A 16,177-nucleotide genomic window follows, 5' to 3' on the forward strand; every position below is an offset into this window, starting at 1 on the left:
TATTTTTAGAACATCAGAGCATCTGAGACATAAAATAAAGCAGAAAATTTTATTAGGTTAGGCATGGTGATTCTTCGCACTTTGCTCAACCCATCCTGGTCGAAGCAGTAACATGCCTGAGTGGGTCTGACGCATCATGTCTCTAAAATGTATACTAGGGCGCTCTCTGGTGGTCGCTACACATATTACATGTACTGCAGAAAATACCTGCATTTGTCATCTGACAAACTCGCATCTTGTACTCTAGAGTACTCTGCAAAACCCAAGAATGATGATATTTTGTTACAAAAGTGCTCTTGGAGCAAACAATACCATAACATGAATTATTTTTATGGAGGGAGTTAGGTACTACGGGTGTTATTTTTTACTGCTGAATTGTTCTGTCTCATCCGTAAGACAAACAGTTCTGCTACAACGGCTATCTTGCTTCAGGTCTGTATTGGTAATGATTTAGCCACAGTGATAGAAAATATTTCATTTTTAATGCTTTCTTTGGCTGTCTGTTCCACAAATGCGGAATTAAGATACACTTCAACAGGCACATTATAGCAAATGTTTTAATTATTTTACTGTCAAAAGTAATTGCCTGACAAGACACTGTGTCATTTTTTCCCCCAGCAGCCGGGACAGCTAATCTCACCATTTAGAGGTCGACCTGAGGGCAGGTTCTTTCCCCGGCTCTTCAGAGATGCCTTGAAGAATGCTTGAAAAGAAAGGGAGGGATTTAGAGAAAAGTTTGTGTTTTTTCACATTGTGGCTCTAACATTACAATGTCCTCATCACTACTTTTCAGTATTTGATTCTCTAAAAGTTTTTAGGCTAAAGCCTCCTGTGTTTCCCCTAAGCTTTCAGTTCACCTCAGATAGGCTGTGTCGGATATAAAGCTTCAACTTGCTGATTTTCAATATGTTCTCTCTTTATAATTTTCTGTAAAATACTAAGCAAATCTTAGAGCTGTAGTTTTATTCATCAGCGCCAGTGAATGGGACCCAGAACTCCCCTGTCATTCACACATATTATCAGCCAGTGCTAGCTCCTATAGCACTTTTAAGAGAAAGGAATTACTGCTGCATTCCATTGCTTTGACTGTCTATCACAGGCACAGAATACATGATGGCGATTACTGCCTCTAGCCGATGGCCCTCCATTAACCTTCCCTGTTGTCTGACTGTCCTTTGTTGTTGTTGTGTGCCTTCTGGCATGTCTTTGGATGGAGGGACAGAGAGTGAAGTATTCTGTACTGTGTGGAGTGGATTAGCTGGCGCTCCTGGTGTGTGCCGCTGCTGACCAACGAAAGCTGATCAATGCAACAGCACTTCTGCAGAATTACAGAGCAACCAGGCACACACACACACACACACACATGCACTCGCACAGAATTTTCAAATGCAATGACATATAATATCTTCTTTCCCTTTCTGAATCTGGAGTAGAGTTGTGTTGTGGTTATGAAGCAGAATCATGGTTATGGTTATGAATAAGGTTATATTAAAAAAAAACCTTTTATATCATTAATAGAGCAATGGGACAAAATGGGGGATAATCAAAGGCTTCTTCTTGAACAAATGAAAGCAATGAATCCCCCACTGAAGTCTGCATATATGAAAGCAGATTGACCTTTGTCATACACATGTGAGCTCACTTCACTTGTGTGGAAGTTGTGGTGTGGAGCATTTTAATAATGCAAGGATAAAACTGTCATGTGGAAAGCTGAGGGAAATGAGGAACAAGTTGCTGACCAGGAAACTGTAACTAATATGGGTCTTGTAATCCCTGTAAACACCTCCCAGAGTGGCAACATATGCAAAATACTGTCTATGGATGAATAATATAGCTACTCGCTGCAGTCCATGGTGTGTTATGCTGAACCCAACAATCTTTTATAAATTCCACAAGTACTAGAATGTCATGTATACAAATGAACAGGGAAGTGATGTGTGTAAAGTATCTTGTAAAACAACTGACTAGGTGGGTTAATTTTGTTCATTGATAAGGCTAAGAATAAGCAACATTGTTTACAGCCATATTTACTCAGTTAGAAAGCAAAGTTAATCTGAGACCAGGAGAGTAAATAGGGTGACCGTGGGGTCCAAAGACCAGGGGTTGCCATGGAGACCATATTCAAACCGCACAGCACTGTGTGAGCTGTATTTGAACTCAAAACACCTGCCTGATAATAAACGGAAGATCATTCACATGAAGGACATAAGATTGGCACAAAGCGTGGTCAGCAGGACCGGGTCAGCCAAGACACATGGCTCCTAATGGATAATTAAAAAGAGAGCCTTTGGTGCAGCAATTAACCTGCTGTATTTGAAACTAAGGGGGGAATAATTTTGAACAAACTCCTTACTGCTGTGCTACACTGCTGCCCGGTTCAATACATTTAATAAATTTGCATAAACATGCATATTTTAAAATGTACACGAACATTTATGCTGATGCCAGGTGCTTGGCAAGAGATCGTCTAAAAATTAGAAGCAATTACATCTTTGTCTTTGTGTGCTGTTTGAAAATAATAAGTACCCTTGAATTAATTAAAACAAACAAATAAACAAACTATCATCTTGCTATTCCATTGTTTTCATTTTGCTCTTCTCACACTGACTCAGTAGGAGGACCTACATCTCTCCATACACACGTCCACACATCTCTTTTAAAGGCTGGGACTGAGAATAATCTTGCTGGTTAATTTCTTGAGTTTAACGTTAAATCAGCATTTATATTTCCCGAATGAAGAATCAGGAAGTTTTAGGTTGCACTTGTCAGTTAACTGAGTAGAATAAAATGTGTTTGCATCCTGTTCTATCGCATTTCTGCGGGAAACAGTTACCAAGTGGAGGGAAAGGGGAAGAAAAATTCATTGGGTAATGACTGTATTTGTTGAGTTCTATTGTAATGAATGAGGAGCCAAGGAACACCTGGGCATGCAAATGGGCCCTTAATTGCTGCAATCAGTGAAATGTGCCACTGATCTAAACAGTGGCTCTGCCACTTGGTTTGCAGACAATGAATTGATGCAAGACTCTGTTTAATTCTGAACTAGGGAAGGGTATGTTCTCAGCCGGTCACACAGCGGTCATTCAATAAAGTATTGATGTAGCTAATAAATTTAGGAAACTCTCCATTTCCTCAAATAAGCCCATTTAAACCTGTTTCAAATGAACTTATTGTTGGACTACACTCAAATGCTGGCGGCAGTAATCAATAAAGAAAAAGGTGTTAGCGTAATCATTTTGGATCCCTCACTTTCCATGTTTCCAAGCAGACAGCTGTAAATAATGGCCAGGCACAAAATAATGCCATTAGGGAGCGGTTCTTTGGCATGCTGCATCAACAGCTGACATGCAGGAAAGAAATGACGTACAGCTGACCTCCTGGAAAGGAACTGGGGTCAGCTGTAGCTGCAGAAATTCACCAAAAAAAATGCAGATCAATGTTTTGAAATGCAAAGAGATGACATAGTATGTAGCCCATGTAGCAGGAGTAACATCAATGTGATTATTTCACTAGACTTTCGTATCCATTTTGTTGGTATTATCTATTGTTAGCTATCCATTTCTCTGTGATCGCCTATCTGCTTTTATTTTGTTGGATTGTTTCGGGTTCTTCCTGTGTTGAGGCGTTTTGGGATTGTAGTGAATCATGGGAGGTCACTTGGAAAGGGGGTCTAACAAAGGGTTAAAAGTCACCTGCGCATCCATATTTCCTGCCCTTTACCATTACACTCTGATGAACGAGGTCAGTGTGACATGTGCTGTGTGTACAACTTATTCATAAAAGCTGATAATATCAATCTACAACTGAAATGTATAATCCCCTGCCTCACATTAGTCATGTATGTTTTTATTATGTGTGTATTCAGTGCAAATGTCACTTTTTATTTAGTATTTTTAATGCATTCGAGTTTAAACTGATGTGACATGCTAAAGATTGACAAGCTACCTGCAAGCTGCAGGCTGTCAATAAGATAGCTTGCTAACTTTTCCTTGCCTGTGCAGGTTTAAACATGACTTTTGTAATATGGATGTCCCATTATGAAAATGCACTACTGAAACGAGTGTTTGATGGTTGTGTCGCTGGTTACACCCATTACGTACCTGATTGTGGCCAGTGAAACTCCAAAATCAACCACAACCATTACAAGCTGTCAGCTGTCTGTACGAATTAGAAACAACAGGCAAATAAGCTTCAGATTTTAATTTGGCTGGCAGGTTAAGACAGACCATATGAACCCAGGTGTAGTCTGAGAAGCTGAGTCTGTGGAGGGTGAAAGAGGGTCATGAATAATTCTCCTGTCCTGATGTGAGTAGCTGCAGTAGCTCATTTCACCACTAGGGGAGTGGGTTGAGAAAGAGAGAGTTGGCCTTAACAGTGGAGGCTGAGTGAACAGACAGATTGAAGGAGGAGCATATTGCAATTGGCACATTGTGAGAGAAGAGATGGAGCTGGACTGGTAAGAACAATGATAATCAGCCATGTCAATTTTCTCTGTTTACTGTTAGACCGAGCCTAAATTTAAACTGCAGTCTGAACTGCTTTTGTTGTTCTGTGTCACCAGGTAAAATTCATGGATCGAGGTTCTTGGAGACTGAAAAAGTCAAACCAGCAAGCTCACATTCACGGATAAAATGGATAGGACTGCATTTCAATGCAAAACACTTTACATGCAATTTACATTTGAATCATGACTGTACATCAGAGACTGGCAAGCAGTCAGACTTGCCAAACCAAACTTAAAATTACATTAAGTGAGCATTACCTTGTTTCTTTAAAATGTAGCCAATTGGAATTTCAGTGTTACTAAAGTATAGAAGAAATACCACAATCACCTTTATCATATCTTCTGTGAAAAATAAATGAATAAAATCTGTCATCTATATGTACTTTCAAACAATTGCATTGGTGGTGCAGTATTATTTCAGAGAGATGGTCCATGTATTTTTGTATTATTATTATTATTAGTAATAAAACTTGCTTTTAGTCCTCAAGTCTGGGTAGGTGGAAGGGAGAGGAGTGTTTTATACACAACTTTTACATTAGCATCATCTTACATTACATGCACTTCAGCATCTTAAATGGATATGTGTGCTCTCAAATTTCTGTGAAAGTATCTGCTGTAAAATAACCTCACTTAATTTTTTTTATGAATGGGCTGTAGGTATATTAAAATATAACCTAGATGTGTTGCCACCGTGGAGGGTGTTTGCTAAGTGATGTGATGTAATGACAAATTTGTGAAAACCTGACCGCAAAGGAGAAGACATAGAAATGTAAATTGTTTTTGTTGGTTATTAAATTATCTCAGCAGCAGTGGTTTAGATCAACCCAGCCTGTCTGTCTGGTCTAAATGAGAATATAATGTATTAAGTATTGGGGAAAGGCGGAACTCATACACTCGGGCGGGAGTTCAACTCTGGACCCCTAAAAGGCCACACTAAGAAGGATTTATTGGCAAACCCACAACACATCGGGACGACTTGTAAGTTGATCTCAGTAACAATCTGGATGGTGTTCAAGCGAACACATTTTGCATATCGATCTATGTTTATATTTTGTTATAAATCTCTAAATGCCTGGAACCCCTTTGTATGTGGAGTAAAGTTGAGTAGGTTAGCTACGTCTTGATTGGGCGGCGGAGTATGGCGGGCGCACGTAATTCTACGTAGAGGTAGAACAGGATACTATAGCGCACACGTGCATTTTCTTACATCCTGAGGTGGCGCAGGTTATCTCTAATTAGCTAATCGGTAAGATTCAATACCAAACGAATTGTCCACCCTGAAATGCGGATACAAGTTTATAGCAACTGAAGGCACATTTTGTAGGATGAAAGTCTAGCAAGTCTCTGCTTTGGATCAACACAGAGAATCGCCACTGGAAAGTTGGAAGTGGATTCTGCTGGAGGAGCCGTTCACATCAGCCGTATTTGAAGAGTGACCACAGAATCAGAGCCATGTGTGGTAAGTTTATGTGGAAAAACAACCAGAAAAACATTTTACCGAAGCATAACTACTGGCGCATAGCAAGACAGTCAGCTGAATATACACTAAAGAGATGGGTATAGGTATTTATTGGAGACTAGTTTGCAACGATACGGCTTTTCAAAACCCAACGCTGGTATAGCAAGATGTTATGTTTGGTAGTTGTATAGATTTTACATGTTTAATGCGGCTAGCTAATAATTTGAAATGTATTTGATTTGATTTATTCGGGGTCACACACTCAGAAGTTCGCAAGCTGCCTCCCGGTATCAGTTGCACGCGGCTGGCTTGGTAACTACTCTTTTTCATTTTATTGTTATTCATGTTGAGTTGTCTTGATTTTGGTTTTAGTTAGCAATGAATCATTCCATATCATCGACGTTCTTGACTGTCTGTACAGCTGAAGCGTATTTGATGCTAGCCGCTTAACCGTATGTGTTACGTCTTCAGCAACAGAGACAGCTAACATTACAAGCTCATGGGTGTAGTCCTTCACCCACAGTTCTGCTTCAAGGGGTGACTTGAGGAGGCGAACAAGAAATATTTCTTATATTTTGTATTCTGATCATAGTAGGTAGTTTGTTTATGGTGAGCATTAAAAGTATATTACGTATAATATTATTGTCTTATATGGTGTAACTGCAGCCATTAGGAGCCAGATCAATCACATTGAATATTTTTTTTTTCCCCTGATATCAAATTTTAAATGAGCAAAAGTAACTGCGCTGTGCGTATTGCGTGCACCTCTCGGCATAATATAGCCAACGCGGTGGCGTTTGGGTTTTAGGATGGTTGGATGGTCGGGGGGAGGGTGATGATACGGAACTGATACCTCAGTGTGAGTTTTTCCCGCAACAAACCCATTCTGTTTGTGTTTATGTGGCCCCTGCTGGAATGTCTTATATTATTTTCTGCTGTCTCCAGGAGCTGTGCGTCCAGGTGTTTACTCAGACATGACAAAGGCAGACTGGAGCTAGATACACCACAGCTCAGAACACTGACACAAATGGGCCTCTTCTAGAACTTCTTGTTAAAGCACCCAGTGCAAAAGAGGCTCCTTACCTTCTGCTTGTGAAAGCACCTGGATTGTCTCCATTCACACTGTGGTTCTTTCTGAAATGGCGTGTCACGAATCAAGAGAACAAGAGTCTTTGTCCACTGACCAGATTAAAGTGGAGAGGGAAGAATGCCAGTTGGAAGACCTTGTTGCCGGGTGCCCCCGTGGCAGAATAATATATACAGGGACAAGCGCACCAAACAAACTGACTAAAAACCTCAAAAACCCAGAGGGGCCACTGGGACTGAGCGATTTTACAATGCTGAAGACAGAAGATGATGAAGAAGATGATCTGAAGCCAGAACCTCAATCCATTCAAAAACCTCAAAAAGCTAACAGGACAGAGAATGGACCAAGCGCAGGCTCTCAGAAGATAAAAAAGGAGAAAGGAGATGTGAGAGAGCATTGTAGTGGTGGGAAGGAGTGGCCCTGTCTGCAGTGTAATAAGAGCTTTAGTGCGGAAAGATACCTGAAGACGCATACGAAAGTTCACGTCCACGAGAAGCTAAGAGAGCAGCAAAGTGGCAGTGTGAAAAAATCATACGTATGTACAGAGTGTGAGAAGACGTTCAGTCAAGCCGTTTACTTGAGGATACACCAGAGAATTCACACAGGTGAGAAACCATACTCTTGTATGGAGTGCAAGAAGAGTTTCAGACAAATGGCCACCTTAAAGGTTCATGAGCGAATTCATACAGGGGAAAAACCCTACTCTTGCACTGTGTGCCATAAGCCTTTTAGGCACTCAGTAGGCTTAAAGAACCATATGAAAACTCATACAGAGGAGAAACCACATTCTTGTACTGTGTGTGGGTATAGTTTCAGATTTTTGGGTAACTTGAGAAAACATCAACGTATTCATTCAGGGGAGAAACCTTTTTCTTGCTCTGAGTGTGGGAAACGTTTCAGATTACAGGCAAGTTTAAAATTGCATAAGCGAGTTCACACAGGCGAGAGACCGTACTCTTGCAAAGAGTGTGGGAAATCTTTTTCTTCCTCTGGTGACCGTAGAAAGCATATGACGATTCACTCAGGAGAGAGGCCACATGTCTGTACAGAATGTAAGATGGCATTCAGGATATTAAGTAATTTAAAACTACATCAGAGGATTCACACGGGAGAGAGACCACACACATGCACTATATGTCAGAAGTGTTTCAGACATCCAGGTGCCCTGACACAACATCTGCGGATTCATACAGGGGACAAGCCTTACTCCTGTGATGAGTGTGGTAAGAGATTTCCTCATTTAGCAAATTTTAGAAAACATCAGCAAAATCATGCTGGAGTGAAACCATTCACTTGCACAGAGTGTGGGGAAGGTTTCCGATCATTAAGTCGATTAACAACGCACCAGAGATGCCACACAGAAGAGAAGCCACACACTTGCAGTGAGTGTCAGAAGACTTTCATGTACATAGGACGCTTAAAACTACATCAGAGAATTCACATGGCTGAGCAGCTCTACGCTTGCCCTGAGTGTGGGAAGAATTTTACTCATTCAGGGTCTTTAAAACAACATTTAAGAATTCATCGTGAGGGTAGGAAGCATTCTTGTACAGACTGTGGGAAGGTATTTCAGCATCTGATGGGCTTAAAAGAGCATCGGCGAATTCACACAGACGAAAAACCGTACATTTGCACTGAGTGTGGGCGCGGTTTTCGTACTTCTGGTAATCTGAAAAAGCACGAAAGTGTTCATACAGGTGAGAAACCATATATGTGCACAGAGTGTGAAAGGCCTTTTAGGCTGTTAAGTAATTTAAAAGTACATCAGAAAATCCACAGCAAGGAGAAGCCATACCCTTGCTCTGAGTGTGTGAAGAGCTTCAGGTATCCGTGGGCCTTAAAAAAACATAAAAAAATCCACTAAGGAGAATAACCCTTGCTCTGAGTGCGGAAAAAGGTTTGGTCATAAATCAGCCTTTACGAAACGCCAGCAGTTCCACTTAAGGGTGACAACATGCAAAAAACTGACAATTTTCAAACATTTAGGGCATTTAATACAACATAAAAAAACTCAGTCCAGATGCCATACAGGTCAAAAAATATATTTCAGTATTGAAGAATAGTGGTGATTATTTAGTGATCATTATATCAATAGACTGATTAGTTTGGTAGAATTAGTATGCACAGTGTATAATGTGACTGTATTCTGTCTAGTTTTTAGGCTGATCACAGAGTTGTGACCTGTGGCCTACATTCCAAGAGATGCTATGTTGAAATAATCATGCACACAGGCATACTGAAGTATGTACGTGGTACCAGGCCGTTCCAATGGAGAGGCCTATGATCCTGAGCACTCATATAGCTGTAGTTTAGACACTTCATATTTAATCATGTGGGAATGTGTACATTCTTGGATGATGGGGATTCTCTACCCGGTGAGACTGTCTCCTACTCTGTCTTCCATGTCAGTGTTTGTGACAGAGAGGAGTTGGGTCAGTGTGTACTCCCTTATCCACTAAGGATACGCTTTGGAGCAATGTTTTTTTTTTTCCAATTCAGAAAACCAGTCTCTAGATGGTGCAAGGTCAGGTATAATCAAATATCTGGACAGCATAGGTCATTAGTTTCCCACTCTTTAGGATGGTATAAGATGTTCTTTGTGAAGCAGAGTTCCAGTGTGTGTGTTCCAGCACCCACCTGCAGCAGAGACAGACTGGATCGTGAGAGGTTGATGAGTGTGTAAGGCGTAAGACTCTTAAGTGAGACTTAGTGCATGTAACATCTGAGACTCTGCTGAGCCGACCATTGCTTGTGAAGCCTTGCTGTATTGAAGATCATCAATATACCTGTTTCTACCTCTCCTTCAACCACGATCCAGACTGAAGTTCTTTGTGTATCAGTTTATTAGTTAGCCTGCAAGTGCATCAATTTCACCAAAAGTCAACAGTATTCATGCCAGAACAATGGTATCCTCGTGTGACAACAATGGAATTAACTTGGATAGCTAACACATTTACTGATTTGAAGATTCAAGCTAATGTTTCCTTCGCAAATTTGAACTGTCAGCAGATTTTGAAATTCCTGAGCAAGTACTTCTTAAAATATGTAATAATGGCATTTAACTCAAAAACTAACATGTATGACCAGATGTGTATAGGTAAATGCCCCATCAATGAGATGTTTTCCCCTTACTGTGAACGAAAAGATCAGGACAATAGATGGAACATCACTTGAATACAATGGGTGTGCAATGACTGGTTTATAGCTCTGTAGTTTCAGTCTTAGAATGCATCTTAAAATGGTATGCAGTGGCAGTAAGCAGTAGCTGAAAGTTTGAAAAATTCTAAGAAAAATCATCACAATGTTGTGTGTTACTCTCTGTGTAGATTGCATTTCCATCATGTGTTGAAGCTGTTCCAATACCTGTAAAATAAAGGAAATCAAGAGAGTCCAAATGTTGGTGTGGCTAGAGAATTGAATTTGATGAACATTTGTATGTATTTAAATTGTATTGATCTGTGTCCCTTTGTCATCCCAAGGCAAAGAACAGCTTACACATTTTTGATAAGATCGTATGATATTTTATCCATCAATATGTTAAATTCTGTGCAGTGGCATCACCTCAGAGTTCCCTTCCTGTATATTTTGAATTCACAGCAGTATTTTTTATCTTTACAATGAACTATGAAGATCAGATATTTTAGATGTAGATATTTTAGTTTAAATGGATGAAGATTCTAAAACACCAAGTTCTTCCATAGTTAGCAGAATTTGGAATGAGCATTGAATGGGTTTTTATTAGTGGGGGAATAATTAGTTAAAGAAAGTCCACTTTACTTTCAGTCAAATTAATGGGATTAATTCATCTGTAGAGGTAGAGCTGGCCTCTGGTTAAAACTCCAATCCAGAAAACACTATTCTGCTTGAAACACTAGAGGGCAGCAGTGGGTTTGCGCTTAAACGTGAAACGGAATTAAGTGCAACTCAAAAGGGTAAGCATGGATATATGAATGTCATTCATACACCAGTGCCTTTTATTCTTTTTCTTTCTGTTAAAGCTGGCATCCACCTGTGGTCTTGAGATGTCCGTATGTTTTGTATGGGATTTTTGCTGCAATAGGTTTCTCGTAAGGTGTAATGTTTGACTGTCATTGCCATTTACTGAATGCAAGGAGTAGAAAAACAAGGTAATCAAAGTAGTGGTATATGCATCAATAAGAGAGCAAACTTTGGCTTACAAAGGATGAATGTTTACAAAATATTGGCAGATTTAGTCAGTATTTGTACTGAGTGCTTCTACTTAGTACTGCTTAAAATTACTCTGTCTCTAAGAAACTAAACTTGCTGAATTTTTTACTTGCAGCAAATATTTTCATGTAGTATACAGGCCTCTGCTGTTTCACATGAGAGATTGTCTATAATTTGATTTGTATTTGATTTTAATTCTAAAAAGTCATCATGAGCTTCGCTTGTATTTGCTCATGTAACCAAAAGATGGCAGCAAATCATTTTATTTTGATAAATAATGACCAATGAATTGTACATGCATCTTTACAAATAAGTGATCAAATACCTCCCTCCATTGATATAACACAAGTAGACCAGTTACATTTGTTTTTTAATCAACAATTCAAGAGGCTTTCTTCTTTTAGTTAAGAAGATTAAAATTGGGGCATGACTTGGAAGAATGAGATTTCTGGTTCCAGCAAATTCATATTCAGCAGTCTAAAAACATTCAGCATTTTAGGTATGCTTTCCTAACAACTTCCAAAGTCAAAAGGTGGTAGAGATAAAGTTGCTGTTAAATGGTGCTTGTAAACGTTGAAAAGCCCTGTAATTTATTAACTTCACTGAATGGATTTTGCTGTGGATTCCAGTGTCTTGTGTGGATTTTTACGTGTTTTACAGTGAAGGTTGTGTAAATCACCTAGGCCCTCACCAATGTGCATCACCCAGGCTAAGGATACACGGCAGACATTTTGTGCAAGAATTCTCTTCGAGCAGTGGCTTAAAAGGATAGGGAGGGGTTTATTTGCCTAGTTAAATTGGGGAATGGTCAGATGGCCATAGAAGTCCAGCTTGAGATGTTGGCCTGGACACCAGGGAACCCCCCTATACGTTGTGATAAATTCCATGAGACCTTTAACCACCGGGAATCAGGACCTTGGTTTACAATCTCATCTGAAAGCTACATTGAGAAGCAACTGATACGAGCCTTACATGGTGGGTCATGCTTCATTTAGCGTCCCCTGTGGTTTTGAATTCAGTGTCTCATTTACATGGAACTGCATCCAGAACTTCATGATTTTTTTCTGAAAAACCCACTGTAGTGTGAAGCTATCGTTGCCGCCCCAGGCAGTGTTGGACACAGACCAGCACACAGCAGCTGGAAGAGCCTTATCTGTCATTGTGGCTGTGTGCAGCAGTTTAAAACATGGAGAGAGGACAGATGAATCAGACAAAAGTGGTAAAGGTGACTTGGGGAAAATGGAAGTGAGACAAAACTATTTCTGATTATTCAGATATTTACAACACTTCTATCTGTACACAGAAAGGGTATTTGTGTGGAGGAATGTTGATACTTAAGTGGAGCAACCTAGTTAATACTGAGACAAACAGCTTGAAAGTAGAGACTTGGAGTGTATGGCTCATTAAATAAACATGGTCTAGTTAACCATCGTATGTTCACATTTAGAATATTGCCTAACTGCTGTTTGCAGGTTTTATCATTTACAAGACACTGCATTGGGATGTTACAGTAACATTACTTTTGGTAAAATATAAAGAGGGGCAGCAAAACTATGCTTCAGCTATGAGGTGGCATGTGACTTAAGCATATGAGTGCATCTTCAGCAGATTGGCTGGTTAACTATGGTGTGTTGTTCTCACTAGACACTTCTTCAAAGAGCCTGTTATTTGTCATCTAAAGCATCTAAAGCCAACAGGTTATGGTCACCACACTATGTGCACTCACTGGTGGCAGCTTGGCATGTCTTGTAGGAGACATAGATAGCACAATGATGCATAACATTTTATGAGAAAAATCTGGCTATGATTTTGCAGGCTTTGTTCCTCCTTGCATAAATTCTATCTTAGTGAGTAAAACATCTTTAGCTTTAACTCAGTAGTTTCAGTGTGACTGCCTAAAATCTCTGCACTCTGACAGGTTAACTGCTTCTGCAGTGCTTGCTCCCTTCCTGCATATGTGCAATCTACCATAATGATTTAAATGATAATGTGTAAGTATGATATGATACTGTGATAACTATGAGACAATCACAGTTCTTCTCTGACAGTAGATCATTACTGTTTTTATTCTGCAAAACAGGAAATGTGCATTTGAAAATGCATTATATTAAACCTAGTGTTTATAAATCCCTGTTATGTCCAACCAATCACTTACCCTCTTTTTTAAAGTGAAACAGTCATGGTATATGCCCTTCAAAGAGTCCTATTGACTGCACATTTGCAGTAATGGGTCTCTAATGGTCAATTGAATGGGCGGGTCAAGAGATCCACTCTGTCTGCTTTACCAGAAACACTCTGTAAGCTCCTGGTCACTAAGAGAGACTCCCCAGACAAGACAAACATCCTTTAAACTCTTACCATTTTTTGAAGATAAAATATAATACTGTAGTTGTCCACCTGGCTGTCACTGAACCCATGACTGTATTGTGCAATGGCTATTGTGTTTCTTGCCTTGAAGCCTGTGGGTTAGGCGTTTGTTGTACTTTCTCCTCCAGAGCTAAAGCCGAGGCGCTAAATATTTAATAGCATAACAATGCTGCAGGAACTGGAGCACAACATGTTTTAAATACTGCTGAAAGAAGCTCAGGGAGATATTTATCATGGAGGGTGCCTTTCACTCTCATGCACTGTCACCACTTCCCGAAATGACACCTCCCCTGTTTTGAGACAGGTGCCGCATTTTATTCTCGCTTTCACCGTCGCGCCAGTCACTGCTGTGAAGGGAGAAGAAAACGAGGCTCAACTCCAAAATGATTTGCAGCTAAATAAAAGGAAATCACAGTGACACTGTTCTGGACCTATAAAGTCAACATCTGCTGGGCTGAAACATTACTGTACTTTTCATGGGATAAAGTTTCAATAGAAAGCAGCTAAGACACAAAAAATGATTATTAATTGAATTGTCCTCATTACACTTTGATGCTTGAAAATGACATTATCCTTTAGAATGAATTACAGACCTTGAGTTGTCTTTTACATAATTGCTCATAAAAATGACAATGTAAAGAACAGCCCAAAAAGCAATCATCCTCTTGGACAGTTTGTTTATTTATGTACAGATTGTCCCAGTGCAATAAATTGACTACGGTAGGGAATCAAATGTACATGAAGGGAGCAAAGATCACAGCAGATATTAATTATGCTAATATCAGTCTATACTATATTAGATTTACACTACATTATTGTCATTTTCCAGACATTGTTATCCAGAGCAACTTAGATAGGTTACTGGTTTTTATACAGTTGGATATTTCCTGAGGCAAATTCTGGGCAAAGTACCCAGCCCAAGAGTACAACAGTAGTGCCCCAGCGGGGAATAAAACCAGCAACCTTTTGGTTACAAGCCCTGTTCCCTGCCACTATGGTCCACTGCAGCCCCATCCTACAGTACTACTATACTGCAGTCCTTATTTCAAATGAGTTGGACAAAGCACTTCTTCACATCTCAAATTAATTTTGAAGGAAGAGAGTGGATTTTTCCTACACCAAGGAGCTCAGCAGTTGTAGCTCTTAAAATAATCCAAAACAGTAATACTGTTGTGCAATTATGCAATCATTTTCATCTTCTGTAAGTCATGTATGTTCGGGCAAAAACAATACTGCTTTACATGTGTTACTATTTTGGTACTGTCTTAGATGAAGAGATTGCAGTTAACTGAATCAAACCCCGAGAATGGTGAGCTAGTTTGCCTTTTAGTATCATTAAGAAATATGGAGTGGGATCAATAAATTGGTGAAGCACAAGTCTTTTAATTCAATTTTTAGGTCAATCAGCATATGATCTCATCACATGTTTAAAAACAACACTTTGTCGTGAACACTCTCATTTATTGGTCCTACAGCGATGCTTCTGTGACCGTAGTTATATGCACGTGCTCTGAATTCACAAAAATCTGGTGACATGCCACTTGCTGCAGCAGGTGGCTAAATGATCTTTAAAATGCCGCTGGGAACAAAACCTGTACATTGAGCAGTGTTGTTGAACATCAAGACCAAAAAAAAAAAAAAAAGCTGATGCTTTTCGCTGCTAGAAAGCAAAAACGCAACGAATTCGAATTAATACAATGGTGGAAATAACTGTGCAAAAATCACTGATTGCGACGTACGTTTTCAAAGACAACAATGGAAAGAAAACGCTTCTGAACAGCGATGGGTTTCTCGCATGTGCGTGTTTAGTGATGCACGCTTGTGCATCTAACCCTAACCTGTAATTCTAGTTCTCATTTTCTGTTGTTACGAATGAAAGGCAAAGTCAACATGTCCTGTGACTGTTCAATTGATATTTGAACAAAGATTCTTTAAAAGTGCATTTACACAGCGAATATTGCGTTATTGCATGCAGCTGAATATTTTGTTCATGATAGCAGTGCATAACGTAAACATTCAGAGGAAGAGGCATTGGTGATTGAAACCGGTTCTGTGCTTATTACCGGAGTAACTAGGGTCTCCTCGTGGCGAAAAGCATTCTCTGGAACGGTAGTAAGAAGATATTGTAATTTATCATACTCGACGAAACTTGTGGATAATTTGAACCAAGACAAAGCAGACACAAATACGCAATATCTTAATTTTCAAAGTAGACTGATAAAAGAAGATTTAGCAAGACCAAATGATACACTCTTGTGATTGGCATAAGTTCTCAACGTCTTACTGAAGTTTAGTCGACGGTAAGTTAAAATATAACAGAAAACACTTTGACAGTTCAGCTGTCCTTACTGTTGAAGCCTTTAACGGTTAACATGTTAGCAATTGCCTCCCCCTCGATTTGAGGTTAGGATTAGGAGTTGTGTTTGGGTGAAAGCTAGGGTAAAGGTTATCATGTGAACCCTTTAAAGACAGTAGAGAGATGACACAACTCACTTTGGACAGCGCGTAATCAAGCATCCCGATGCGCTTAAAGCTTACAGGAACCGAATCTGATGCAACAGCAAATCTACCC

The 16,177-nt window shown here is 39.7% G+C and overlaps 1 protein-coding gene across 1 annotated transcript; it reads left to right on the top strand.

Annotated features, from left to right (window-relative positions):
* Positions 1-7,300: 7,300 nt before the first annotated feature.
* On the top strand, positions 7,301-9,509 carry LOC118771549 (gastrula zinc finger protein XlCGF17.1-like). The gene is made up of 5 exons (XM_036519556.1): positions 7,301-7,782; positions 7,867-8,273; positions 8,315-8,352; positions 8,645-8,747; positions 9,460-9,509. Exons 1-5 carry the CDS (start codon positions 7,301-7,303, stop codon positions 9,507-9,509), a joined length of 1,080 nt encoding a protein of 359 aa, XP_036375449.1.
* The last annotated feature ends 6,668 nt before the right edge of the window (positions 9,510-16,177 follow it).

The sequence above is a fragment of the Megalops cyprinoides genome, chromosome 24 (assembly GCF_013368585.1).
Source record: "Megalops cyprinoides isolate fMegCyp1 chromosome 24, fMegCyp1.pri, whole genome shotgun sequence".
Taxonomy (NCBI): domain Eukaryota; kingdom Metazoa; phylum Chordata; class Actinopteri; order Elopiformes; family Megalopidae; genus Megalops; species Megalops cyprinoides.

Coding starts and splice junctions, on each gene's coding strand:
- LOC118771549 (XM_036519556.1), top strand. CDS start 7,301: ATGCTGAAGACAGAAGATGATGAAGAAGATGATCTGAAGCCAGAACCT. Junction 8,274..8,314: donor TTACTCCTGTGATGAGTGTG/GTAAGAGATTTC, acceptor AGAAAACATCAG/CAAAATCATGCTGGAGTGAA. Junction 8,748..9,459: donor GCACGAAAGTGTTCATACAG/GTGAGAAACCAT, acceptor CTTCCATGTCAG/TGTTTGTGACAGAGAGGAGT.